Genomic DNA, 26,114 nt, shown 5'->3' on the forward strand with positions numbered 1-26,114 from the left:
GAGATGTAAGCTGGTGTGACTGGCAATTTATAGTTTGAATCTTAGAGAGGTCAGATGTTTATCTGAGCAGTTTGAGAGTTAGAAAAAACACACAATTCCTCCACTCCTTCACCAATGAAGCATACAAAATACAAATGGAGAACACCAACTGCTGCAAGTTAGAATTTTTTAATTCTGGTACCTCGGCCTTCGCCTTCTCCTGGAATACATTTTACATAACACTCCACCCATTTTTATACAAATTTTTAATTGAATAATTGATGCACCATCCCCCAATTAAACAATTAAATTCATTTTTTACTTACTACTTTAATGAAACAAATTTGGCATTTTTCCTAAACAAAACTGTGCAACATATTAACTGGAGAATAAATAACATTCAATTCATAAATACTTTTTTAAATAATGTATACATAAATATGAATATTATTATTAAAAATATATACATATTATTCATTTGATATGACCCTTACAAGCAATCCCTTTTCCTAAATGTTGGAAAGTATTAGGAAATATGTGGAAAAATTATTATTGGAAAATGTGTAGACAAATTACATGGAAAAAATACATTACACCTCCATATTCATTCCATTAGGAAACATAGTTTTTAAATTAAGAATGAACCTTGACTCCATCAAAAGTAATTTCTCACGAAAAAGAGCCTCATTACCATATACATTGGGTCTACCTAAAACACTGAAAACAAAACCATCTGGGACCCCCTCATGATTATCAAAAAAATGTTTACCCACTGGACTCTCTAGCCTCTTATGCCTTATATCTCCTAGGTGTTCCAAAATCCTTAATTTGACCCTTCTGGTGGTTTGTCCTATGTACCAATTTTGTCTCTCACAGCCACATCCTATGACATACACAACCCCTGTTGAGTTGCAGTCATAAAATTCAGTGGCATTGTATTTAACCCCATTAATTTTGCAACCATCTAAGTTCCTAACCCACTTACACACTTTATGAATTGAATGTTATTTATTCTCCAGTTAATATGTTGCACAGTTTTGTTTAGGAAAAATGCCAAATTTGTTTCATTAAAGTAGTAAGTAAAAAATGAATTTAATTGTTTAATTGGGGGATGGTGCATCAATTATTCAATTAAAAATTTGTATAAAAATGGGTGGAGTGTTATGTAAAATGTATTCCAGGAGAAGGCGAAGGCCGAGGTACCAGAATTAAAAAATTCTAACTTGCAGCAGTTGGTGTTCTCCATTTGCAGTTTGAGAGTTAGCACAGTTAGAAATAAAGTGAGTCTATCTGAGATTGTGAAGTGAGCTGAATGTATATACTGAAGTGCAGTTCTGTCATCTGAGGCTGGAGAGTGCAATAAATCTACAGATTTTATTCCCATGAATTTGGAAAAGATTGTTATTATCAGAGTATTATATAGTGATTAATGGTAGACTGTGTTCTAGTTTAATAATGAAAATATGCTTTGCTCTTGCGTTCTTCTTTTCATAACTAAAAAGAGAAGACATTATATACTAGGGCTTGAATTGTGACAGGATTTTGTCTACCGTATATAGTATGCAAAAGAAGAAAGACAATGAGATAGAGTCTCAGATACTTGTAGGATGAAACCCAAGATTAGTTAGCGCAAGTATGTTTGTAACAGCTGAATTGACTAGGTAGCTTTCTGCTGTGTTACAAATAAGATAAGTATGTGATTTTTAAATATTTCTTGATGAGTTACTGTGAGATACCTAATCACATAATGTGTTGGAAGTCTTGTTTAGGCAGATTTGAATATCTTTAATTATTTTTATACTTCTTAGAAAAATAAGTTTATTAGAGTATAGAATTGGTTAAATGCCTTGAATTTGTACTGAATGATCATTGAAAAAAAATGAAAAGAATATGCTTTTCTGTTTCTCTTTCTCCATCCACTCAGCTTTCCCATTAGCTCCACTACTTTCAACCAACTAACCCATTTGTTCTTCCTCCTCGGGGTTGGGAACCATGTCAACTGGTGATCCCAGCCTCTAGCCCTACAAGCTATACCAGGCCTATCCCAAAATAGGGAATGAGGCCTTTAATCTAAGGGCTCACCATGCCAACCATGTTGAAATGGACAATGGGATTATCCTCTGTCAGGACAGGAGCCTATGGGCCACTTGTTCTCTGGGGTCTCATCAGTCTTGAGCCCTCCATTAGAGGTCTGAGTTAGATGGTAGGAAATAAGTAGGGTTGTAGGTCAGATGGACTTGCATCTCATTTCACCCTAACCCCCTCTCAACTACGCAGTTTATGGACTCCACAATACACAGTGTCTCCAAGATGCTCTGCAGGGATTCATTAATCCTTAGTCTGTCTTTTTTTAAGTAGATGGAGAAAGAGAAATAGGCAGCTGGTTGGGGAAAGGCATACATACTTCTACATGTACCTACCTTTCTGATTTAGTGATATACATGCAACACTGCAACAGAATGAACATGTCTGGCCTCTTCCATGAGCAATTCTTCACCTACCAGTAGATGTTACTAATATGGTGTTCCTAGCCAACTCCTTCCCCCAGACCGGTGAACTAGCATTGGCAGTTTAATCCCAAATGACCTTACCCATGTTGTACAGTACCTATGCCACTAATCAAGCATGTTGCCTGGGTTGCAGCCAGGACTTCAGCTCTCTAATACGTGCAGCAAAGACATTGAAAGAAAAGTCTATTGTGTTATGGCACAGTTTTTGGAGGACACCTGAAGATAGAATACTATTAACAGAGAGGGAGTGACTGATAACAGTTTATAAGTCTCTGTTTTAAATGCAATTTGGAAGCCATAACTAAAACCCATAGTAACTAGCTTATTGAGGAAATGATTGTGATCTCCCATATCAAAAGCTCTCTTTAGGTCTATAAATAATCTACCAGTCAACATGTCTCTGTCCACATTTGCATAGGACTGCAACTGTGACTTGGAAAATGTTTGAATTAAAACATTATATGTGTCCATGATTTAACTTACTGATGAAGTTCAAAGAGTTGTCAGTATAACAAAGATTCAAAAATGTAGCAAAATGAGGTATTGTGGGCATGCAGTAGACATACAATGGTTTCATGTAATTTTAGTTTTAAAATTTTCTGCTAATATCATTATAAGTATTTTGAAATACTGTAGAATGATGTGCTACCTTTGATTATGCAGTGGAAGAGAATTTGTTTTCATACTGGGATCAAACTAATGTAATGGAACACTAGATGGAAAACATTAGCTGGTACAGTGACAGTTCTTATTGTTCCTTTTAGTTGCACTGGAATGCGAAATATTAAAGAGATAATATTCCTTGGTTCTACTCTATCTGGAGATCATGCTGTTTTATAATATCAATATGTATAAGAAATGTAGTTAGATGGTACTTTATTCTTACATGTTGCATCGCAGTGCTACAATCTCACAGAATATTCTGTGTGAGTCAGTACCTAAGCCGAACTACCTATGCAATATTTTCAGGCTAACAGCTTACTGTTAGCGAACACTTCTTTTGAGTATCCATTCCACTGTTTATGTTTATATATCACACACAGATACCTATGCATTCTAAGCATGAACATTGGGAATACCACTTCTAGGTCAAATGAATGGTTGTTTGGAATCATAATGAAACTGGCATAAAAGTTCTTCAATCTGAGCAACTTCCAGAGCGAACAGTCAAGACTGATTTTAACGAGCATCTTTTGTTTTTATAAGATTAACAGGTCCTTTCTGAAGAAGTAGCAGGTATTTAATACAGTGCCTTTCAACAGTTGATGGCTCCCCATATTCTGAGCACAAGCAACCACTCTTGAGAACACCTCAGGACAGGAGAACCATCAGACATTCTGTTGTTCCAGGCATAAACGGTGTAATACAGTGCCACTCAATAGTCAATGGCCCCATTTACTGAGCACAAACAGCCATCATTGTGAATGCCCCATGGCAGGGGTACCATCAGCCCTTCTGTTGTTTCAGGGAAACGGTTATCTGCCTAACTTCATTAGCTACACACCACAAGGGTTGGCAGTGGGAAAGCATATTCTTAATGGTAGCTTTCCTCCACTCCCTACAGGCCATACAACACCACAGCCAAGATTCCTAAGGAAAATTTTTCCCTCTGTCCTCTTACAACTCAATCCATTTTTTATATATTTATCATTTAAACCTCCTCTTATTTATAATTAAGTAATTTATAATTAAGTAACTAGCAGTCTTCTATAGTCATTATAGTATCAGTACTGGTCATTTCTCCATTCCTAATTCATCCACCTCCTTGCTGATAGTTTTTTGCAGTCACTTACCTGCACTCCTTGGTGCATCCCCACTCTGTTCACCCTCGCTAATGCTCGGGCCCACTTTGCTCCCCTACCCTGCCCCCATTTCCCACACGCCCCCACTACTCATAGATTTATTCCTACCCATTATCATCTGATCATCTACCACACCCAACAGTCAACCAATCAAACTCAACCCCACCCATACACCTTTTTGACTTTCCTCTTTTTACCCACCTTCTACAGTCAATTGACTTTATCATCATGCTTCACACTCACTACTCTCAGCACCACCCTTCTCTACTACTATTTTTCTCATCTATAGCCCTCCATTTAATCTCTTCCAGTACCTCATATCATTATTCACTGTCTCATCTCAACAATGATAAGTCCCCTACCTTACTCCTTACCACATTCAACCTCTACACACATTTAGACACATCCTAATCAACCACAGGCTGTCCCTCCCCTAACCACTCCATCAATAAAATACATCCCAGAAACTAAAAAACACTCTAGCTATAGATATTATTGTCTATTAGTTTCCTACCTCAAGACTCTTTCTAAGATAGCAGCTCAATTACTAAGAGGAGGTGACATCCACCCCAACCCAGGCCCAGTATCTACTACCATAAACACAAATAACACTCACCTCCCACTTAAGCAAAAATCCATTGACCTACTAATACTAAATCTGAACATCCGCAGTATCGTGAACAAAAGAGATGAAATGCACTCATCTATCTCTATATATAACCCAACATAATGCTCATAACAGATACATGGCTTAAACCTCATGTCAAAGACAACTCCATAACTCCACCTGTTATAACATTCTAAAGGTAGACAGACCACAAGAAAGAGGTGGAGGTGTACAAATCTAACTAAAAGAATCAAGTCTTACAAAAAAACCTTACAAATTACAATAATGCTGAAACTTTACTTGCCACTCTCAACTTAAACCAACACAAACATCTAAATTTGCTAGGTATATATATCCCACCAGGTGACAACATAACACCCTAGAATCTATACTCCACTGGGCTTCCCACTCTCTCCCTCACTAAATCTTAGTGCTAGGCGATGTTAACATTGACTGGATCCACCCACTAACCACATTAATCTATATAACTTTACCCAACTCATCCAAACTCCCACCCGTATAGATAAAGCCACCAGAAGGGAATCCATATTAGATTGGATACTCACTTACCAACCCAATGCTGCCCACCAAAGTGGTTCACTACTCAATTCTCTCAGTGACCATAACCCAACCTTTTTACTTTGACACAAACTTAAATGTAACAACCCACCCTCCCTTCTACAAACCAATTCCTACATAAACTTCCCCTTAGACCTATTCAGTGATACATTAAAATCCTGCAACTGGGCTCCCACCAAAACTCTTCCCCTGGACAATGCAGTTGCGTATTTTAATTCCACATTCCTAACAACCTAAACCATCTAGCCCCAATAAAAACAATTAGAACACAAAGTAATCCTTCCCCTTGGTTACTTAAAAACACAAAGGCCTTATTAAAACAAAGGGACAAAGCATGGAAATCCTGGAAACAACTTAAAACATCCACAACTAGACAAACCTACCTAGAACTTAGAAATAAGGCAAAAAAGCAGGTTAGGCTAGACAAACAAAATCACTACTTTACCCTTCAAAATAAATACAGTAACAGCCCACAGAAATTCTGGACTGCAATTAATGGCATCCTCCAACCTGTAAAAACTACCACACCACCACCAAATATAGAAGCTACCAACCTTGACATGATCCAGCTTTAACAACTATTTTACCTCCACCATACTAAAATGAATAAATGATACTAACCCCACCATCCCACTACCAATCATCAAAATCAAACTAAATTCCATCCCCTTCTCCCTTAAACCAGTATCTACATCAACCATCCAAAAACTCATTGCTAAACTTAAGCCAACCACCCTTGCTGTCGACAACCTCCCAGCCAAATTCATCCAGCTTGCATCTAGGGCCATATCCTATCCAATCTCAATTCTAATAAACAGATCCATCAAAGAGCACTATGTTCCATCATTATGGAAAACCTCATACATCATCCCCTTTCACAAGGGCGGCGACTACACTAACCTATCCAACTACCGCCTCATTGCAATCCTTTCACCCCTATCAAAAATCCCAGAAAGATGTATCCATCACCAACTCCTGTCCCATCTACTCTCCAACAACCTACTTTCCCAAACTCAACATGGATTTCGACCTGGCCATAGTACCACCACTGCCCTCATTAACTTCACCAATACCATAAAAACATACAGAAACCAAGGGCAACTTGTCTCTGCCACCTTCCTAGATCTATCAAAGGCATTTGACACTGTTTCACACAATAAACTACTATGCTCCCTCTCCAGACTTAACCTTGATAATACTACATTACAATGGTTCTGTAGCTACCTAGGCAACTGCTCTCAATCTTTCAAATGACACAACTCCCTATCCTCCCCACTTCCAGTCAAATGTGGCATACCTCAAGGTTCCATTCTTGAACCCCTTCTGTCCAATGTCTTTACAAACCAACTCCACATAGTAACCACAAAGTCTGACATTATCCAATACGCAGATGAGACTACCCTGATCTGCTCTGCACCCAATTTCCAGCTGGTACAATCCTGAGCTCAAGAATCCTTCTCAGAAATAGAAAACCGGCTAAACAATTTGCAGCTAATATTGAACCCTAAAACAACACAACTAATGCTATTCAACCTAACAAAGACCTTTGCCCCCACCTTCTCCATTCTTTCAGCTAATAAGACCCTCATAACTCCTGTTTCTGAGGCCAAACTAGTAGGACTTACAATTGACCACCAACTTAAATTCAATAAACACATATCCCTAACCATCTCCAAAGTCCACAAAAAACTAGGCTGCCTCTGTCATAACAATAAATTCCTAACCACTGATTCCAGAACTGCCATAGCCAGAACTCATCTCTTATCAACCCTACTCTATGCATCCCCAGTATTAATAAATCTAAACAAAACCAACCTTAACAAACTCTCAACATGTTACAACAAAATAGCTAGGTTTGCAACTAGTGCTAAATCACGCTCTCACCACTGCCAATCCCTGCATAAACTACACTGGTTAGAATTCCCTAACCTACTTCACTACCACCAACTCAATTTAGCCCATCAAATACTGTACTATCCTGACAAAACCCCTGACCTAACAGGCCTACTAAACTTCCATAGTACTAATAGCGAACTTTGATCCAGTAACAAAGTCCTAGTAGAAGTCATTCCATGTAAAAATAGCTCAGGGGAATCTCTATTCTTTTATGTAGTTGCAAAAATATGGAACACACTTTCCCCACACCTCAGGCTACAAAATCACTCCACCACATTCAAAAAACTCCTTAAATCACAACTTCAGGAACACCAATTTTGTAACTGCAACGACTGTCCCTGGACCCACCTCGACTATGCTATTATCCATAGTCACCCTCTATTAAACATGTTTCCATGGTCTTATACTCTACCTTATGCAGATTGAACTCAATGTAATTATCTGTCATACTTTTTTTTCTATGCAGTTGATTGTATATATATTGGACTTAAGCTCGCCTGTATATCTTGTAAGCAGCTTTCTTCTAAATTAACTTGTTAAACTTTTAAAATTTGGTTAATTTTTTTAATTATTGATAAAGATTGCTACACTTTGTTAACTAATTTCATCAAATTACTGTATAATCTGTGGAGCTTTTCTCCCCAGGACTCTGTTGAAAAAGGACACCTGGTGTGGAGTTGGACAATCCTGGTAAACAAATGTTAATAAAACAATATATTTATTATACAAATTCCATTTTCACAGTTTTAGCATTGTTTGTCCCTTTCTCTTTAGTTTTCAGATTCCAAGCTTCTCAAGATGTTAACCACTATACTGTATGGGATATGAATATTTTGCTGTTAAATGTGAATGAGTTATTCCAATGATCCAAAACAAAACCTGTCAATGAACACAATGTAGCTGATTAATGCTAAATAAATAATAATATTTCTATTTCTCTTTTTTCTTTTTGCACCATTCTGTGCTGGTCATCACCTTTCCCTCCCACCATCTCCATGTTGACCTAATAATTCCCTGTGGTGGGAACTCTATGGCAAGTTTATTCCTTTTGCAAGGAAAAAGCAAACAATGAATAGGACTGTCATTTACATAAATGGACAGGGTTTTGCCCTTACCAGTTCCGTGGCATTCAATGGGCTTTTATATGCCTGCCTCTGTGAACACACAATCAATCAACCCCCCCCCCCCCCCATAGAGAGAACCTCAGCATGACCACTGCACTCCATCCATAATTTTACTCCAAAGCACATGTCTACAATCCCTCTTCCCTGAAAAGGTAAGATTCCTCCCTCAGCCCATCTGGTACCATCAGTGCTCAAGCTGATACTCAAAGCCTGATATCTTAGATCACAATCATGGCTCCATCCCTTTATTTTACAAAGCCAGAGGAGACATAATAACAAGTAATAAAGCAATCCACTTTAAGAATTATACTTCATTTTTTAAATATATTTGTTGCAAGTTTATGCAAAAATAAAGCAAATACAATTTAATAAATGATGCATAAATATTATGTGGTTATTTTTACAATGAAATATTGTCTATGTCCATTATGCTACGATAATTTTCTTCCCAAATGCTTCTGTTGAAAGGATTAATAACAAACATGCTGTTTCATATATATTGGAATTGTATTCTGTCAAGAGATACTGAACACTTTTCTGGAAGCATTCTGTTCTAGCCTTCTGACCTACCATAATGTATATATTACACACACCACAGTATTTTTATGTTTTTATTCCATACTGCAGGATTGAACATCTGTTGCCATGAGTGTCTCTCCTTGAACACTTAACGTGACATTTAGAATGAACAGCTTTCACAAGATGAAGGCTGTCACTTTGGGATCGTAGCTGTTGGGGCAATTATTTACTTTTTGGAAACAGACAGGAGACTGAGGCATCCCAGTGTAGTGTGCATGTATGTGTGTGTTTGTAATTTTACCTCTATATTTTTTCAAAGGGCTTGGCCATGGTGGTGAGCAGTTAGCAATGCCACCTCATAGCAAGAGGTTCTCCAGTTTGATTCTCAGCTGGAGCGCCTTCTTGCAGAGTCTGCATGTCCTCCCTGTGGTCGAGTGAGCTTTAAAGACATGCAGGTAAATGCATGTGCCTTTTGTGAAGGTTGGGTGCCGGGCTGGCAACTCAACACTGTAAAAACTTCACTGCCAATCAATCTGCAGACTGGTGATACACTGTGGCAACCCCTAACCAGGAAAAGGTGACAGACATTACTTTATTTTTTTTCAAAGGGCTTGGTGCTTTCCCCAAATTGTGGAGCATGAAATGGCATTTGACACCCGCACATACATGTTTCTGCATATGATAAGCAGATGCATGTGTCCCTTTCACTTATGTACATGTCTGTATGACCTACTATATGAATTTCTGTCATTATCATCAGCACAGAGTGGTACAGCCATGATAAACTTGTACCATCCCATTTGGCAGGTGAGTCGGTCATTATCAGTCATGGATCATTGGTGTCATGGACAGATGCCCTGCCCTACACTGATAGGACTGTTATACCACTGATGTCATAGACAGATGCCCTACCCTACACTGATAGGACTGCTATACCACTGATGTCATAGACAGATGCCCTGTCCTACATTGATAGGACTGTTATACATTATAGCATTTTTTTATTCTTTACTTTCTACAGTATTGGAATAAAATGTCTTGCATGTTTTAAAGAATTCCTGGGAGAAACAAATAGGCATTTTTTCATAAAGAAAAAAATTTCAAGTTTGCATTTTCTTTTGTTTTAGAAGTTTCATAAAGATACTTACGTTACTGATGTTAGCAGCATTATATCTGGCCTGGATAAACTCTGGAACATCGGGTGGCAAAGTATATTTATGTATGATGTCTTCTCCTCCAGATTTGTAGATTTTCTGCAATGTTAAAGAACAAAAATAAATAACTTTTTTTCTGAGATCTGCTAACAATTATACAGGCATGAATCCATTGATAACAGATATGGACCATTTTCATCAGTTAGTAAAGAGTACAACACTATAAATCATAGTTTTGAGTTATCAAATGTAGAGATAATTTCACTGGTAAGCTATCAATACCATCATGCAATAAATAAAAGAACATGTCAAAGGAGGATATACGTTGACATGGTTTACTATGTATTGATAACATTAACAAAGCAACAGCATAAGCCATACTTTCACCTTCTAGAAAAATTGTTTAATCTAGACAATGCATGTACGCACTGTTATCACAGTATTTATAAAAAGGGTTTCTGTTTTAAACTTAAAAAATTCTAAATAATTTGTATAGATTATGGAGGAAAAATATATATATGCATGTCACATGACATTTCCCTTCAAGTGGAGTTTCTTGGTGACCAAGTGATACACAAGTTTTGAAATTTACAGGCATTAAGTTTTTATGCTGTTGTCAAATAAATACAGGATCTGAATTACTCAGGCCTTACTGTGTAGCACCACAATTTTTATTCTATTAAACTGTGCTGTATTTCAAACTATACAAAAAAATGTGTGCAGGAAAAGAAGGGTATAGCAAATGGTATATTTGAAGGGATTTAGATCTCTGTCAAGAAATCACATACAGAAAGAAAGAAAGGACGGAAAAAATGCATAATGATACCAACTAAACTATATGATTTTGTAATGGGAAAATTTAAGATGTAAATCATCCTATTAAAAAATAACTACATCTAGCCTCTTAAACACAACTTAAGCTCAAGCCAGAATATTACTTATCTGAGTAAACATAATGCATCAATCTGTCTGGAGCTACTAGTGGAAAGATTTCCCTGCAGAAAACCTTGTGTTAGCCAACATGTTACGAAGGGGAAGGAGCATTTAATATACATCTACTCTATGTGGCAAATAATCATCATAGCATCTTTTCTGGACCAATGGTATGTGGGGTGACTTAAAAAGTGTGAGAGTTGTGCTGATAATAAGTGGAGGCACAGACCTGTTGAAGATGATTCTGGATCTGGATTCAAAATGTTTTAATTTCCAGGCATTCTGCAAAGATTTATGCCTGTCTTTTCAACACGGGTTATATATATCTCCAGCAGAAAGGAAAAGTTGCAGGGAGCATTTGTAGTACCAGATATAGGGTGCCTTTGCATGTAAACTCAGTGCAAATAAAAATAATTAAATGATTCTTACACATGTATTGTAATCACAGTGGCAAGGATCCCATAACCACATTTTTGCTTGCATTATCTCAATTAATATAGTTACCTCTAAGGGTACTGAACCTTGAAGGACAGACAATTTCAAATGCAGTACAGGGGCTTCTTGTTATTGACCAGTTGTACAATTTATCAAACCACAATTCTTTCATTCACTCCATATAATCAGTTTGGTACTGGGGGCCTATGAGGCCTAAAGAACAACTTGGCAAAACTAAAGTTTATCAAAAAAGTTTAATTGTACTGCAAGGACACAGAAAACAGACAACTTCAGAGTAGATGCATAACCCGCAAAAGTCCCATAAAATATAATCGTGTCATAGCATCTCAGAGGTTATGGTTTCTTTTTTTTTTTTTTTTTTTTTTTTTTACAATAAACTGCTATTGAAATTTTAGGAATGAGAAATCCATAAAATACATTGTTTAACTTCTACCTTTTAATGTGGTTTATTGAACTGGTGGGTAAAACAGACAAAGATTCAGAGGCCATCCCTTTCATAGATTCATAGATTGTTACATGGCTTATGACCTGGGGGCCTGGGGTGGGGTGGGGTGGGGGTGGGCTAGCTAAGTTTTCCTGAAAGAATAATGATGTCCGGTATCCAAATAGGATGTTGAGGGCCAGGCATTTATAAACTGCCTCTGTCCATAATGGACACAGGTGCCAGGCCCAGTGTAAATTTCCTATTCCCCATCCACTGGTCTAGGTTGCACTTAAATTGGGTAATAAATGAACTGAGCTTCACATGGATGGGAAGCTAGTATCATAGGACAGGCAGTCTCTGGGACACATATCTGTTTCTCCAGCATGTTCTGTTTAAGTCACAGACATAGTTTAGGTCCTTAGACTTTATATTTCTGGTACTGTTTGACTTACAAATATGCAGGCGATTCATAAGTATGAGGTTTATGGATGTCTTGTAAGTCAGACATAGTGCACCCCTCAGCAATCTATAGGAGACCGAGTAGACAGAAGGGGCTTTAAGGTGCTCTCGGTAAGGTAGGTTTGTTATGCCTTGTATTCTTTTATTATTTCCATTGAAATCTGATTCAAGTAATTGTGTTTTGATTAACTAGCCTATGATCATCTTCAAATCCCGGTGCTGACATATGTGTAGCTGAATATGACATAGCACTGTTCTGGGATAACGTTTGCTCATTTACTGCAAAATTAAAGCCTCTGCCATTTTGTTGCAAACACAGGAAAGTAACTTTAATCCTTGTGTCACTAAACTGTACTATCCAGTTTTATAGCTTCATAGCAACTCCAACAGGAAAAGAAAAGAACATAATGTACTATACTTGAATTATTCAGTGGCATTTAAAATGATTCAGTTAATTACTTGAACATTTTAATTTTGCTACTCTGTACACAACTGTATGTGTGCAATATTATTGTATCCTTCTTTCTTGTTTCTGTGTTCATTAGCACTCAGATTCTAGACTATTTATGAGAACTCATTGCAGAATGCATAACTTCTAAATACTGTTTTGTTCCATGAATGTGATATCTTTTCCCTAACATGCTGCATACACAAGTGTTTCTGAAAGATTCACAGACTTTGTTATCATGGGGGTCTATATTACATTATCAAAAAGTAATTTAATCGAATGGGATTTTACATCGAAATGCAGCTCATTGAGCTGTTTGTAGTGAGATCTCGGTAGTTAAGATCAGAAAATGTGCCCCTTTCTCACTGTAGTGTGATCTCGGAGTTGGTATATATAATTAATGGGGGGTGTGGGGGGCACAGCCCCTCACAAGAGTGAATTTGATAAATGGCATTTTCGATGTAAGTGCCATTTGATTAAATTACGTTTTGATTATGTAATATAGACCCTATCATGGTATAAGCGCATACAGAAACAAAAGTGATTATAAGCACAGAAGGGTAGCATGAGGGATATCTACTGCCAATACGGAGGGCAATTGCATAAAAACAGATACATCACTTATAGAAAAACAGCACTCCCAAACAGATAAACATGTTTTTTGCCACATATTAACCTTTTCTGAAATACTAATAATCCTGTTACTTACTATTTTTTCATTTATACTCAGAAATTGCCTGATTGGGTATGATGCTACTGTGATTCCATTTTAGCATCAATATTTTGCCTTATTTATGATATAATATTATGAGGCTGCAGACCATGCTTTTACTGTTGTAGAAACTGTCCAGCAACTTACAGAGAGAGTAATGTGCTTTCCTCCATTTTGACTGTTTCTGGCAAAAGTGTCAGCTTGTATTTTGCAGTGATGCCCTTAGATTTTTGTTAGTGGCTGCTCTGACACAACATTTTAAGGAACATTTAAATGTTAGGCTTGAAACATTCTTTTATTATGTCTTTTTTTTTGTTCAGAATCTTAATTGTATTACTAAAGCCACATCATCTAGGTGAAGTGTTAAGGTGGTCACCTGTGTTTTATAATGCTCACATAAAAAGACTAACATTTAAAAAAACATTTTAGTGCTTTCTTAAGTTCGTAATATTCTGATGTATAGCTACCTTATTTAAACTGCCTATGTGATGACATGAATCAAGTGAGTAATATAAATTTTCGGAAAAATCAGGGTATGCAATGAAACTGCAGAAATCGGTAAGACTAATACTTAAATCCTGTTTTTTTTTTTTTTTTTAATATAGCACTCTTCAAGTTATATAACATGTAAGTAAAACATTTTGCAATGAGAAAACCTTGACAGTTGGGAGCAGTTTTCCTTTAACAGTTTGGAGTTATTTATGTGTGTAAGATTAACTACACTGCTGCATGCTCCAGTGGCATACAGGGAAAAACGCTGACTATAACCCAAGTGACCTGAGTTCATTTAGTGGCTCAGGTGTCTAAGGTGCTAGCAGGGAGGGATCGGTGGGCCTTGGACATATACAGCGGGGGAGGAGGGTCCTGTCTGGATTGTGATGCTGCTGTACTTACAAAGCATCCAGTTGAGGGTGAAGGCCTGTCAGGGGATGGGGAGCTGGTGCAGGGAAGATGTGGGCATTAAATAAAGCATTGGAATTTCTGGGAATGTGACAAGCCTACAATGATGATTTATGAGTTATCCGAGACTCTGAAATGTTAATGCTGAAATCCACTTTCAGTGAACTGTGACTTTATCCTTTTCACCTACTGTAGTGTGGCCATATATTTAGTATATACAAGTTAGGGGGTGTGGAGTGGTTACCCTCACATTGGGGGGGGGGGGTGCAGGCAGCCTTACCCCTGAATAAAACAATTTGTTTAGCACTCGATAAAGCTGATTTTCAGTGTAACTATTTCAGATTATTTGGACATGCAGTAAAATGATTTGTAGTCATCATGAATTCAAATTTCATACTCCTTTCCTGATTTAGATGAAAACTCTCAGGGAGTAACAATAAGTTATCATTAATGTCCAGAGGTATCACAACATTCACTCTATAGCTACAACAATTTAGGTCAACAGTTCCATTTTAAAGAAATCTGAGTGAGTGAGAATATGGTTAAAAATGAGGAGGACTTTATAATCAGAAGCTTATGTTTAAATTACTTATGATACTATTGTCATGGCTGTAAGAGTCATGTCATGAGCATAGTGTGAGGTTAAAGAGACACAAACAAATAACAAACATTTTTTGCTGCCCTGCAGATAAGTAGTACTTCTTAACAGTTATATTAGGCATACTGGAAATATTTAGGCATTATTATTCACAGATAGCTGATTTCATTTAAATAATGCAATATTGCTTTTCAAAACTTTCAGTTTCCTGAGTAGGTGCTCGTAAAATGCTCCAGGCTTTAAGAGTCATGTAAAAACAAGGAATGGCATGCTGAGATTCAACATGAGTATGCCACTAAGTTCTAATGGTAGTAATACCACTACTACTTTAACTACTGCTATTGATATTACTGCTACTGCTAATGCTACTACTACTACTATTACTGCTACTACTACTACTACTACTGCTACTAGTATCACTACTGATACTAAAAGTAGTACTGCTACTACTACTACTACTGTTACCATTACTGCTACTGTTGCTACTATTAATACTGCTATTAATACTATTACTATACTAGTACTGTTACCAGTACTACCATTACTACTACTGCTACTATTCCTATTATTACTACTACTGCTACTACTACTACTATTACTGCTACTACTACTACTACTACTACTACTAGACCTACTATTACTACTACTGGTATTACTGCTACTACTAATAATGATGATATCACACCGAACAAAAAATCACACTTCAAAGAATCATATTACTATCCATGACTGTGGAGTATCTGCAATAAGAACTGTAACATTGCAGTTCTCTGGACTTCTAATACAGGAAAAATATTTTTGTACTTACGTCACTTAACTGTTGTGCATTCACTTTAGCCTGTACCAGAACTGGTGTGTCCAAAATACTGGTGAATTTGATTGTGTCTGGGTGCTGACGATATTTTCTCTCATTCAGAGCTAAACCAGCTTTCCTAGCTTTCTCCACATCCAAGGAATCAAGGGGAATCCATCCTACACCTCTCATCCAAGAATTGTAGTCTGCCTTATAATTAAGCTGTAAGAAAATAGAAAGCATATTTGAAAAATAACTGCAGACTTCCTCATGACATGGTTACAAGGCAGTACAGATATATCTGCATAATCTTGTATCAGCAAAGTATAGTGTGTGTGTGTGTGTGTGTGTGTGTGTGTGTGTGTGTGTGTGTGTATTTAAATATTCATACATTTATACATAGATGCATGTGTGAATACCATAATCCTCTTACCTAGTTAAAGGTTTTATGCAATTCATAAACGTTAGTATAAAAAGTTAATTTCTTGGTGGTTGTATTAACAGCATTACTATTTCATTTTGCAAGCAAATTCCATTGCACTGCTTGTACTAACAGCATGACATGGAATTGCTAGATGTGAGCACATGACCAAACACCTGAATGATCCCATGCATCTCACTGTAATATAGAACTAACATTTGATTAACAATGTAGCAGATTTAATAGTATGACAAGTGTGGGATTCTTGCAGTAAATGCAATCAAAGCAGAAGGATGCAGTGAACAGGTAGCACGCTGCCCTCTGGGATTAAAATCAGAATATTTATTTGCCCCTTTAAGATACAAGAGAACATGGGATATGTTCTGAAAAGACTCTCATCTACTAAATGCATGCTCTTTTAACATCATAGATAACCAAAAAGATCAGTGGCATTTTTAGAGGCTCCAGTGATTTTAACATTTTACTGTCCTTCTGTGACTACATGTTGATAAAAAAAGAAAAGGGATGTTGCCTATCATTTTCCAAGATTAATAATTGAATAATATTTTATACATTCCTATAAAACAATTTTCTATATACAATCATCATCATAAATCCCCCTTTTCCCATTTTTCAACATGGTGTCAGGGTGTTATGTCAACTGTCGCCATCTCTCTTGAATCAATGCCACTATCCAACAATCATGCCTGATTGTTGCAGGTCTTGTATCACACAATCCATCTACCACTTTGCTGGATGCCCTCATTTTATCTCCCCTTCTTCCTGTCTGTCCCAAATCTTCTTCACCAGATTGTATTTTGCTTTTCTGCTCATGTGCCTGAATCACTGTAATCTGTTCTCTTTAACCTTTTCTGCAACTAGAGCTACTTTGGCTTCTGTTTGATGTCATAATTTCTTTGTCTGTCGCTCAGCGTGCATCCTACTGCCCATCTCAGGCACTTCATCTCCATCCCTTCTAGCTTCCTAAACCACATTGCCTTAGCTGCCCAGTTTCTGTACCATACAGTAGTACTGGTCACACAGCTGTTTTGTACACCTTGCGTTTCAGCTTCTTTGACGTTCTTCTTTCGTACACTGCCCCTGACACTCTGTACCAATTGGCTGCAGCCCCACTAATTATAGCTTTCAACTCCTCATTCAGACTTTCTTTCTCCTCAACCACCTCACACAGATTCTTGAAGCCATTGAGCTGTTCCTGTATTTTCTCTTCTACCTCAGTTCCTAGCTTCTTCTGATTTCCCCCATTTACTGCTATTACAACTGTGTTATCTGTACCAAGTTCCATCCCAAGTGCCTTCAGTTTTGCATTCCATTCTCCTATCCTTTGCTGAAGTTCTTGCTCAGAGTCTGCCTGTAATGCCACATCATCTGCATACAGCAACTTTGTTGATCTGTCCCCTGCAACCTGTTTCCTGATGTAGTCTATAACCAGTATGAACAGCAGAGGGCTCAGAGCTGAACCCTGATGCACATTCTCTCTCACTGGGAACCCATCTGTGAGACTGAACACTGTTCATACTTGTGTCTTGGGTTCTTGTACATAGCCTGCACTAATTCTACCAATGTTTCTGGGACTTCAAACTCTCACAGGACTGCCCAAATCAGCTTTCTTTGGGACCTTATCATATGCTTTCTCCAATTCTAGGAATGCCCAGTTTGAGTCTTTCATCATATCTAACATCTTCTTGACTATCTGTCTCACTGCAAACATTGGGTCAGTTGTGCTGAATCCTGATCTGAATCCAAACTACACATCTTCCATCTTAGTTTCTACTACTCTGTGTATTTATGTATCAGTCACCCTCTCCGGAACTTTCATGCAGTGAAATGCACTTGACTTGAGGTCACCTCTGTACTGCCCACAGTTGTGGATATCCCTTTTGTTCTTCTACACTAACACTAGTATGCTTATTCTCCAGTCAGTTGGGATATGCCTTTCTCTCTATACTGCTATGAGAACCCTCAGGAACCATTTCTGCCCTAACTCACCCGACATTTTTCTCATATCTGCTGTGACCTCATCTGAAGGTGCTACTTTCCCTGACTTCATTTTCCCCAGTGCTGTTCTTACAGCTTCTAGGTGGGGCTCCTCCTCTTCTTTCATTATAAGCTATGTCTGGGGTAGTATAGATTCTGTGAGGTTTTCTTCATTTAGAAGCTGCTGGAAGCACTCCTTCCATCTACCTTTGATATCCTGTGGACTGTGAGCAGGTTGTTGCTGGCATTCCTTATGACTGGTGACTGAATTTTTCCTTATCTTTCTGTCTTTGCCTTGCAATCAGATAGAGTTTCTTTGTGCCATCTTCTGAGTCACTTCCAGAAGCTGGTAGAGAGCATCTGATGACTTGCTCCTTCCTATTCCAGCTCCTCTCTTAGCTTCTTTGTTAACCAACCAGTATTCCTTGTTAGCCTGGTCTGCTTGTTCTAGCTCTCACTTTTCCTGCACTCCTTCTTTCTTTTGATGAATTCCTGGACTTCTGCATTCCACCACCAGCTTTTCTCATGTACCTTATTTCTAAATATCTGTTCTGTAATACTCACACATACTGTTTTGAGGCACTGCTATTCCTCTTCAACTGTACCTATTTCCACTTCTTCCTGAGCTCTGAGTGATTCCTTCAGTTGTTCTGCTTTCTCACCAGCCAACTTCCAGACCCTCAGCTTGGTCTCTGTTGACCTTAGAGCAGTCTCTGATCACTATTTGCAGCTGCTTGTGGCAACCTGTAGTTTATGCTGTGGGCTGACTGTTGAACTGGGGGTGACTTTGCAATTGCTGATTCTACCCTAGTGCCCTTTCAGTACTAGGAGAAGGTCTACCTGAGTTGCATGTTGCCACTCTTGTATGTGATCTTGTGACTGTCCTTCTTGCTGAACCAAGTGTTGGCCACCATCAAGCCACTTGCCAGACAGAAGTTCTGAATGGCCTCTCCTTCTTTATTCTTGTTGTACCACCCATGTGGACCCAGGCAGTCTCAATATCCTGTTCTGTCTATCCTGATATGTGCATTCAGGTCATCCATTATCAACACCAATTCATGCTGTCCTGCTTTATCTAGTAGGCCCTGCAAATGCTGTCTTTTCTTCACCACCACAACCCTGTTGTGGGGCATAGGCTGAGATTATGAGTGGTGCCCTGTCCTTACACTGCAATCTGATTGCCATAACCCTGTCACTGATTCTGACGACATCCCTCTCTGACTTCTGAAGCTTATCCCTGACCACAAATCCCACACCACTTCTTAGTTTGTCCTCCTCCTATGTAGTAGACCCTGGACCTCAAGTCAAATGGCTTTGCTGCACTATCAGTCCATCTTGTCTCCTGGCTACATAGGATGTCCAGCTTACTCCTTGCTATTATATCATCTGCCTCGAAGCTGCATCCTATCAGAGAACCTACTCTGAGTATAGCAATTCTTAGCTCATGTTCGGCAGGTTGATTGGCTTTAAGTCCAGCTTTAGCTTAACAGATCTATCCCAGGTAATGCAAGCTGGGCAACTAGACACTGGTTAACCAGTAGTGTATTGACCCAGGGCTGCTAGGCTTTATAGCATGTAAAAACTGTCCAACAGAGGCAGATACATCCCTCCCACAGACAGGAGGAGAAGGTAACCACACACACTATAGACCCAGTCTCACATAATACCATCACAACCTCAAATCATACACATAAACACACAAAGACATACTCGGAGGCTCTGATCAAAAATCTACCAAAACAGCAGAGGCCACCAAAGCAGACACCCAAACAACTACCACCTCAGAACACAACACCTGCAACACATAGACCACACAGTCAGAGTGTCAAGCAGTCACAGCCCTTAAGGCCAAACACAATGCCAGACACACTAGTCATTGGTGACTCCATAGTCAGACACACTGACGTCCCGCTCACCAGACTGAGTAAGGAGAAGGTCACAGTAAGCTGCCTGTCAGGTGCTAGAATCCGCCACATAACGCATGCACTCAGGTCTCTCAACAGCAGGTACAAGTACGACTCAGTCATTGTCCACGCTGGTGTAAACGACCTGAGACGTACCTCCTTGGACTACATGAAAAGAGACATAGAGGAGCTCTCTGATTACGTAGCCCAAGCAGGTATGACCCTGACCTTGAGCAGTATCCTACCTTCACCAAGAATGATGCCACAATACAGAGATAAGATGATCAGCTTTAACAATTGGCTTAAACTCTGGTGTCATTCAAAGGGGATCCAATGTCTGTCTGCCTGGGATGACATGCTGGACAAGCCATGCTGCATAAGGGACAGCTTGCACCTGTCACCCCTGGGATTCCGGATTTTGGCAAAGGCTCTTGCCACCCCCATAGTGCCTTTTTTAGGCAAGGCTCAAATTCTAAACCTACCACCCTAGAACACAACAAAGAAAAAAAACTAAGGGTAATGCTGCTCAATGCCAGAAGTCTCAACCTCAAGATGCACGCACTCGAGGCCCTTCTCAGTATGGAGAACATAGATGTCTGTGCTGTGACAGAAACCTGGTTCAAGGCTCCTGAGAGCACCCCAGCACTATCAGGTTTTACCTCATATCATGCATTCCGGCTACAAAATCCGGACAATACCAAGAAAGGAGGGGGGATATCCATATTCATCAAGGACACCCACACCTCAAGATTGGTGGCAACGCACGATGCATCGGAAACCATCCAGGTGCAATTAACCATAGGCAAGACTGCTCTGCAATTTGTAGCATGTTACAGGCCACCCTCGCAAACTCAGGAACCTCACATGGCCTTCCTGAAAACACTGGAGGGGATAAATGTATCTCCGAACACCATCATACTAGGTGACTTCAACTACCCTAATATAGACTGGGAACACTACTCAAGCCCAAACACTCTAGCCCAAAAGTTCCTGGAATTCATAAACTCAAATGCCATGGAACAACTAGTCACCATCCCCACAAGAGGAGAAAACATACTTGATCTCATCATCACGAACATGGGAGCACAATGTTCAACACCAGAAGTATACCCCTCACTGGTGAGATCAGATCACAAACTGGAGGTCCTCATCTCGCCCCCACCCAAAATAAAAAAGACCACAGTAAAGAACTTCTCGAAAGCCGACTTCACACTTCTAAAGACTAGTGTGGTCTCCTTTAAGGCCCCCGAGCCGGCGGTAAACATTACTCAAACCACTGAATCACTTACAAATGCCTTCTACCAGCACCTGCAGGGCTGCATGGATCAGGCAATCCCAAGCAAAACAAAGACTCTTTGTACCAAAGGCAAGCGTCCAGTCTGGTGGACCCCAGCCATAAACAAACTCTACAACAAAAGGAGAAAGCTACTACAAGATAGAGCAAAATCCTTAAAAGGTAAGACACCGCTGATCACTATAAGTAAAAAGCTAAGAGCTCTCATAAAATCATCCAAAGCTAATTTTGAGAAAAAAATAGCTAAGGACTCTAAAGACAACCATAAGGCATTCTTTAGCTATGTCAGAAACCTAGGAGGAAACTCCCAGATATGCTCAGAATTAGTTCAAAATGATGTGAAGATTACTGATCCTACAGACATTGCCAGCATACTGGCTGACAGGTTCAGTGCAAACTCCCCCCCCCCCCTAAAGGAGAGATATCTATACCAAATGATTGTAGCCCCCCAAACATCTCTAACGCCCAGGTGAGAACTGCTCTCTCCAAGGCAAAGAACACAGCATCCATGGGACCTGATGGTGTCCCCGGCTGTGTGCTCCATGAACTCAACGATGAATTAAACCCACAGTTAGGACAGCTATTTAATCTTAGTCTCACCTCCGGATATGTACCCAGGGAGTGGCGCACAGTGACTGTGGTCCCACTCCACAAAGGCGGTGCCTCCACCGACCCTGGAAATTACCGTCCCATTAGCTTGACAAGCCTTATCTGCAAAGCCATGGAGAGGATCATAATGGATCTCATAAATAAAGACATAGGGAATTTGCAGACTTTGGATCCAACCCAGTTTGGCTTTGTCAAAGGCAGATCATGCCTTTTAAACTTGGTTGACTTTTTTGAAACAGTCACCAAGGCCATTGACGAGGGAAAGGCAGTCCATACAGCCTACCTAGACCTGGCAAAGGCTTTCGATACAATACCCCACTCAGGTATCATTGAAAAACTCATCAACTTAAATGTAAACCCATACATTGCAAGATGGGTTGCAAACTGGCTGAGTGACAGAACCCACAGGGTCAGAGTTGCTGGCGCCATGTCAGACTCAAAGCCTGTCACAAGTGGTGTCCCACAGGGCTCAGTCCTGGGCCCACTCTTGTTTGGCATCTACTTTTCTGAAGTACAAGCAAACACAGGAGGGTTATGGCTGACAAAGTTTGCAGATGACTGCAAACTGGGCACCGTAGTCGAAAACACATCTGACACAGATATCCTTCAGAAGGGTCTCACAGAAACGGATAACTGGTGCCAGAGCCATGGCCTAAAGTTAAATGCCAAGAAATGCATAGTCATACCCTTCGGGAAAAACAAGGTTACCCCTAGCTACCATATAGGTGGCAATCCCCTGATCACAGAAGAAGTTATCAGGGACCTGGGAACCCAGGTTGACAGTAGCCTTTCATTCGACACTCATATTGCTAAAGTAGTTAGGAAGACCTTCTACATTGCCCACCTTATCATGAAGGGATTCACATCTAGATCAAGGGAGGTCATAGTCTCCTATACTCATCACTCATCAGACCAATGATTGAGTACAATGCCCCATTCGGAATGTATCTGACCCGACACTTGCAGCAGCTGGAGAGGCCACAAAGTTCCTCACCAAAAGGATAAAGGGTCTCAAAAACTGTCTTATGCTGCCCGACTGAAAGAACTCCAGTTATATTCAGTTGCTTACCGCTTGCTCAGAGGTGACCTGTGCCTGACATACAAGGCCATGTCAAACCCAGATTTGATGAACATGCTTCATCTCAAAAATCTAGATCCTCAGAGCCACAAGGGTGGGAGACTTAAACCTCAACACGGTTATTAATAGGACGTGCTGGAGGGATAGATTCATCACCCAAAGACTCCCTATGCTGTGGAACAAAATCCCGGTTTATGTGAGGCAGAGCACCTCGCTGGCCTTGTTCAAGAGGAATCTTGACCAATGGATGGGAGATCGCAGATACACCCCAGGGGTTACCTCAGTGTCACTGCTCGACAGAGGCACAGCAAAATAATGGGCATAGTTTCTCCAAACTAAAGGGGTGGCATAAGCCACAAAACTATGGGCTAGGCTTGTAAATGCCCTCGGGCAGATAGCCTAGTATGAACCTATGAACCTATGAACATGAGTACCTGTTGTGGTTAGAGTAGACACCATGTCCATTTGGTGACAACAGTCAACATGATCGAAACAACTAGAGACAATTTTGTTTTACACCATCAAGTGGCTAGCCCTGACATACAGTGCAGTCTGTGATCCATGTTCTTTTGTCCTGAGTATACTGGGCACCACATTTGATACTCAAACCAGTTAGTCTACACAGTTCTTCTTCCTATAGAGCACCATCTAGAGAATGTGCTCTATACCTGTTTATATAAAGGTATTGTATATGATGAAGAGCTGCATTATTAATTTTAGGTTTTTATATATATATATATATATATATATATATATATATATATATATATGTGTGTGTGTGTGTGTGTGTGTGTGTGTGTGCGTGTGTGTGTGTGTGTGTGTGTGTGTGTGTGTGTGTGCGTGTGTGCGTGTGTGTGTGTGTGTGTATGTATGTGCATACACATATCCGTATCTGTCTTTCTATGCATGTCAATTACTTTAACTTTTACTTTGCATTGTTCCTTCTGTATCACCCCAGTTACACCTAGAAATAAGCAGTGCATATGGTGTGACCATAAATGTAAAATAAGTTAATAATAAAAAGGTTAATGAAAAAAATAACTGTATCTGCATTTACATCGCTCTGAATATCCATTCCCTTCTTAGCAAGTTCGACACTCATATTGTCAGGCAGGTATGTGTACTGGTGAATCAGTTGTTTATAGTGAACATTGCTGGCAATGTCCTGGGCCTTCTTTGCCGCCACAACATTGACCATATCCAATGGAGTATTATATTTTGTCTTGGATTTTTCATAGTCCTTTGTATATTCTCTTGGAGACTGCATTTTAGCAACACTCATGCAGAGGACCAGTTTAGGATCATCTTGCAAGCTGCGGAAACCAACAATTTTTCCCTTCTCTTTCACATATGCCTTCTTGTATTCCACCTAAGAAGGATATCAAGATAAAGTAGTCAGTACAAGCACAAACAATTTCACCTGTTATAATAAAAGAAATATTACATTTGAATATTCTATGCAACAATGAACACATATTTATGTGTTTCACAGCAAATATTGTTATGCAGTGACAAATAGCTTTGGCTACATGGCCATAATGTGAAAGTAAGAATATCATTTATCATTTGTCCATTATCTCTGTCATTCATGAAAATACTTGATGTAGCAGAGTAATGCTACTCTATTGAGCATAATGGGTGGCTTTTGACTTTTGAACAGACAAACATTTTATTCTAAGAAATAAAGAAGACCTAGTTTTAGGCCATAAACAAGCTCAAGTTGTAAATAATAACCATCAGTTGCTATAGTTGCGCTACCTGATTTCTTGCTATATCTGTTAGTAATACTTTTATGTATAATGACAAGATTATTCATTTCACGTCCATTTTTCACAGATTCTAAATTAAACTTCAGGCCAGCCAATTGGTGCTATAAAATGCTATCAGTCTACTGACCCTGTCATGAAAATGCACTAAAGGTCTCCCTGACTGAGGAGGTAATGGAACATGACTGGGGTCCATAGTTCTTTTGGTTTCTTTGACTTATGACTTATTGGCCTTAAAAAAATTGAGTACCATAATTGTATGTTGGTATTTTCCTTCTTTCAACCTGTAAGAAATAGAATATAATTAGATCTCATCAAGGTGGCTGGTTGGGAGTTGCCATAATGGTTAAGGTGTTTACCTCATAGTCATAAGGTACAAAGTCTGATTCTCACTTTTAAAAGAGAAATCAACTGAGCTTAAAATGGCTTGCAAAAGTAACTAACCTAGTATTTACCCAAGAGCGTGCAGTTTACAATTAAAAGACCTGAAAAACATACACTTATACAGTATATTTGTAGATCTTTGAGAATTATCTTCATAATTTTGACAAGCACACCCCCGAAACAGCTTCCGCGAACTCTAAGTTTTGACTTCTCAAAACCGCAAATGCCAATATTCCAAATAACAAACTCTCACCCCCTTTTTTTGACCCATAGTAGCACTTGTTTCAGATATGGAGTGGTCAGAAATGCAACATTCGCTGTTTTGTTTGACATTTAGACAAGTCGGTGGGACAGTATTTGTGGAAACGGTTTGTGTATGTGCACATTCGAGGATGTGCTTTCAACATTATGAAGGTAAACCATCTTTGATTATTGTATTGTTTTTATGATCTGACCACTAATTTTAAAACATAATTTATGTCCTTTTTCCAAGTCTCATAATGCTAAATTTACTTTACAACATTAAAAGAGAGGTGATTGCTTTACCAGGTGTGCATCTCTTGTAGACCATTTTGGAAAAGGTCAGCATCTTTTATTGAAACAAGTTTGTGAACGTCAGCATGTTTGGTTAAGTATATCAGTTTCACACTTTTATATCTGAAAAGAATAATCCAAACAGAAGTTGTTTCAATATATTACTCTGAGAAATCCCTGGTAATGCCTATTCCCAAATGACTTACTTCCCAAATAACTAATACATCCTGCAG

The 26,114-nt window shown here is 39.1% G+C and overlaps 1 protein-coding gene across 13 annotated transcripts in view; it reads right to left on the reverse strand.

The window, feature by feature from the left end:
* NEB (nebulin) overlaps window positions 1-26,114 on the reverse strand; it is a 619,289-nt gene that overhangs the window by 466,345 nt on the left and 126,830 nt on the right. For all 13 annotated transcript variants that reach the window (XM_044074886.1, XM_044074893.1, XM_044074887.1 and 10 more), the window contains 3 exons: window positions 24,255-24,566; window positions 15,909-16,115; window positions 10,165-10,269 (listed from right to left, as the gene is read on the reverse strand). In XM_044074886.1, coding sequence (XP_043930821.1) covers window positions 10,165-10,269; window positions 15,909-16,115; window positions 24,255-24,566 — 624 coding nt within the window. The remainder of the gene's footprint in view (window positions 1-10,164; window positions 10,270-15,908; window positions 16,116-24,254; window positions 24,567-26,114) is intronic.

Source organism: Protopterus annectens, chromosome 6.part0, assembly GCF_019279795.1.
Source record: "Protopterus annectens isolate FY-2018-M chromosome 6.part0, PAN1.0, whole genome shotgun sequence".
NCBI classification, from domain to species: Eukaryota; Metazoa; Chordata; order Ceratodontiformes; family Protopteridae; genus Protopterus; species Protopterus annectens.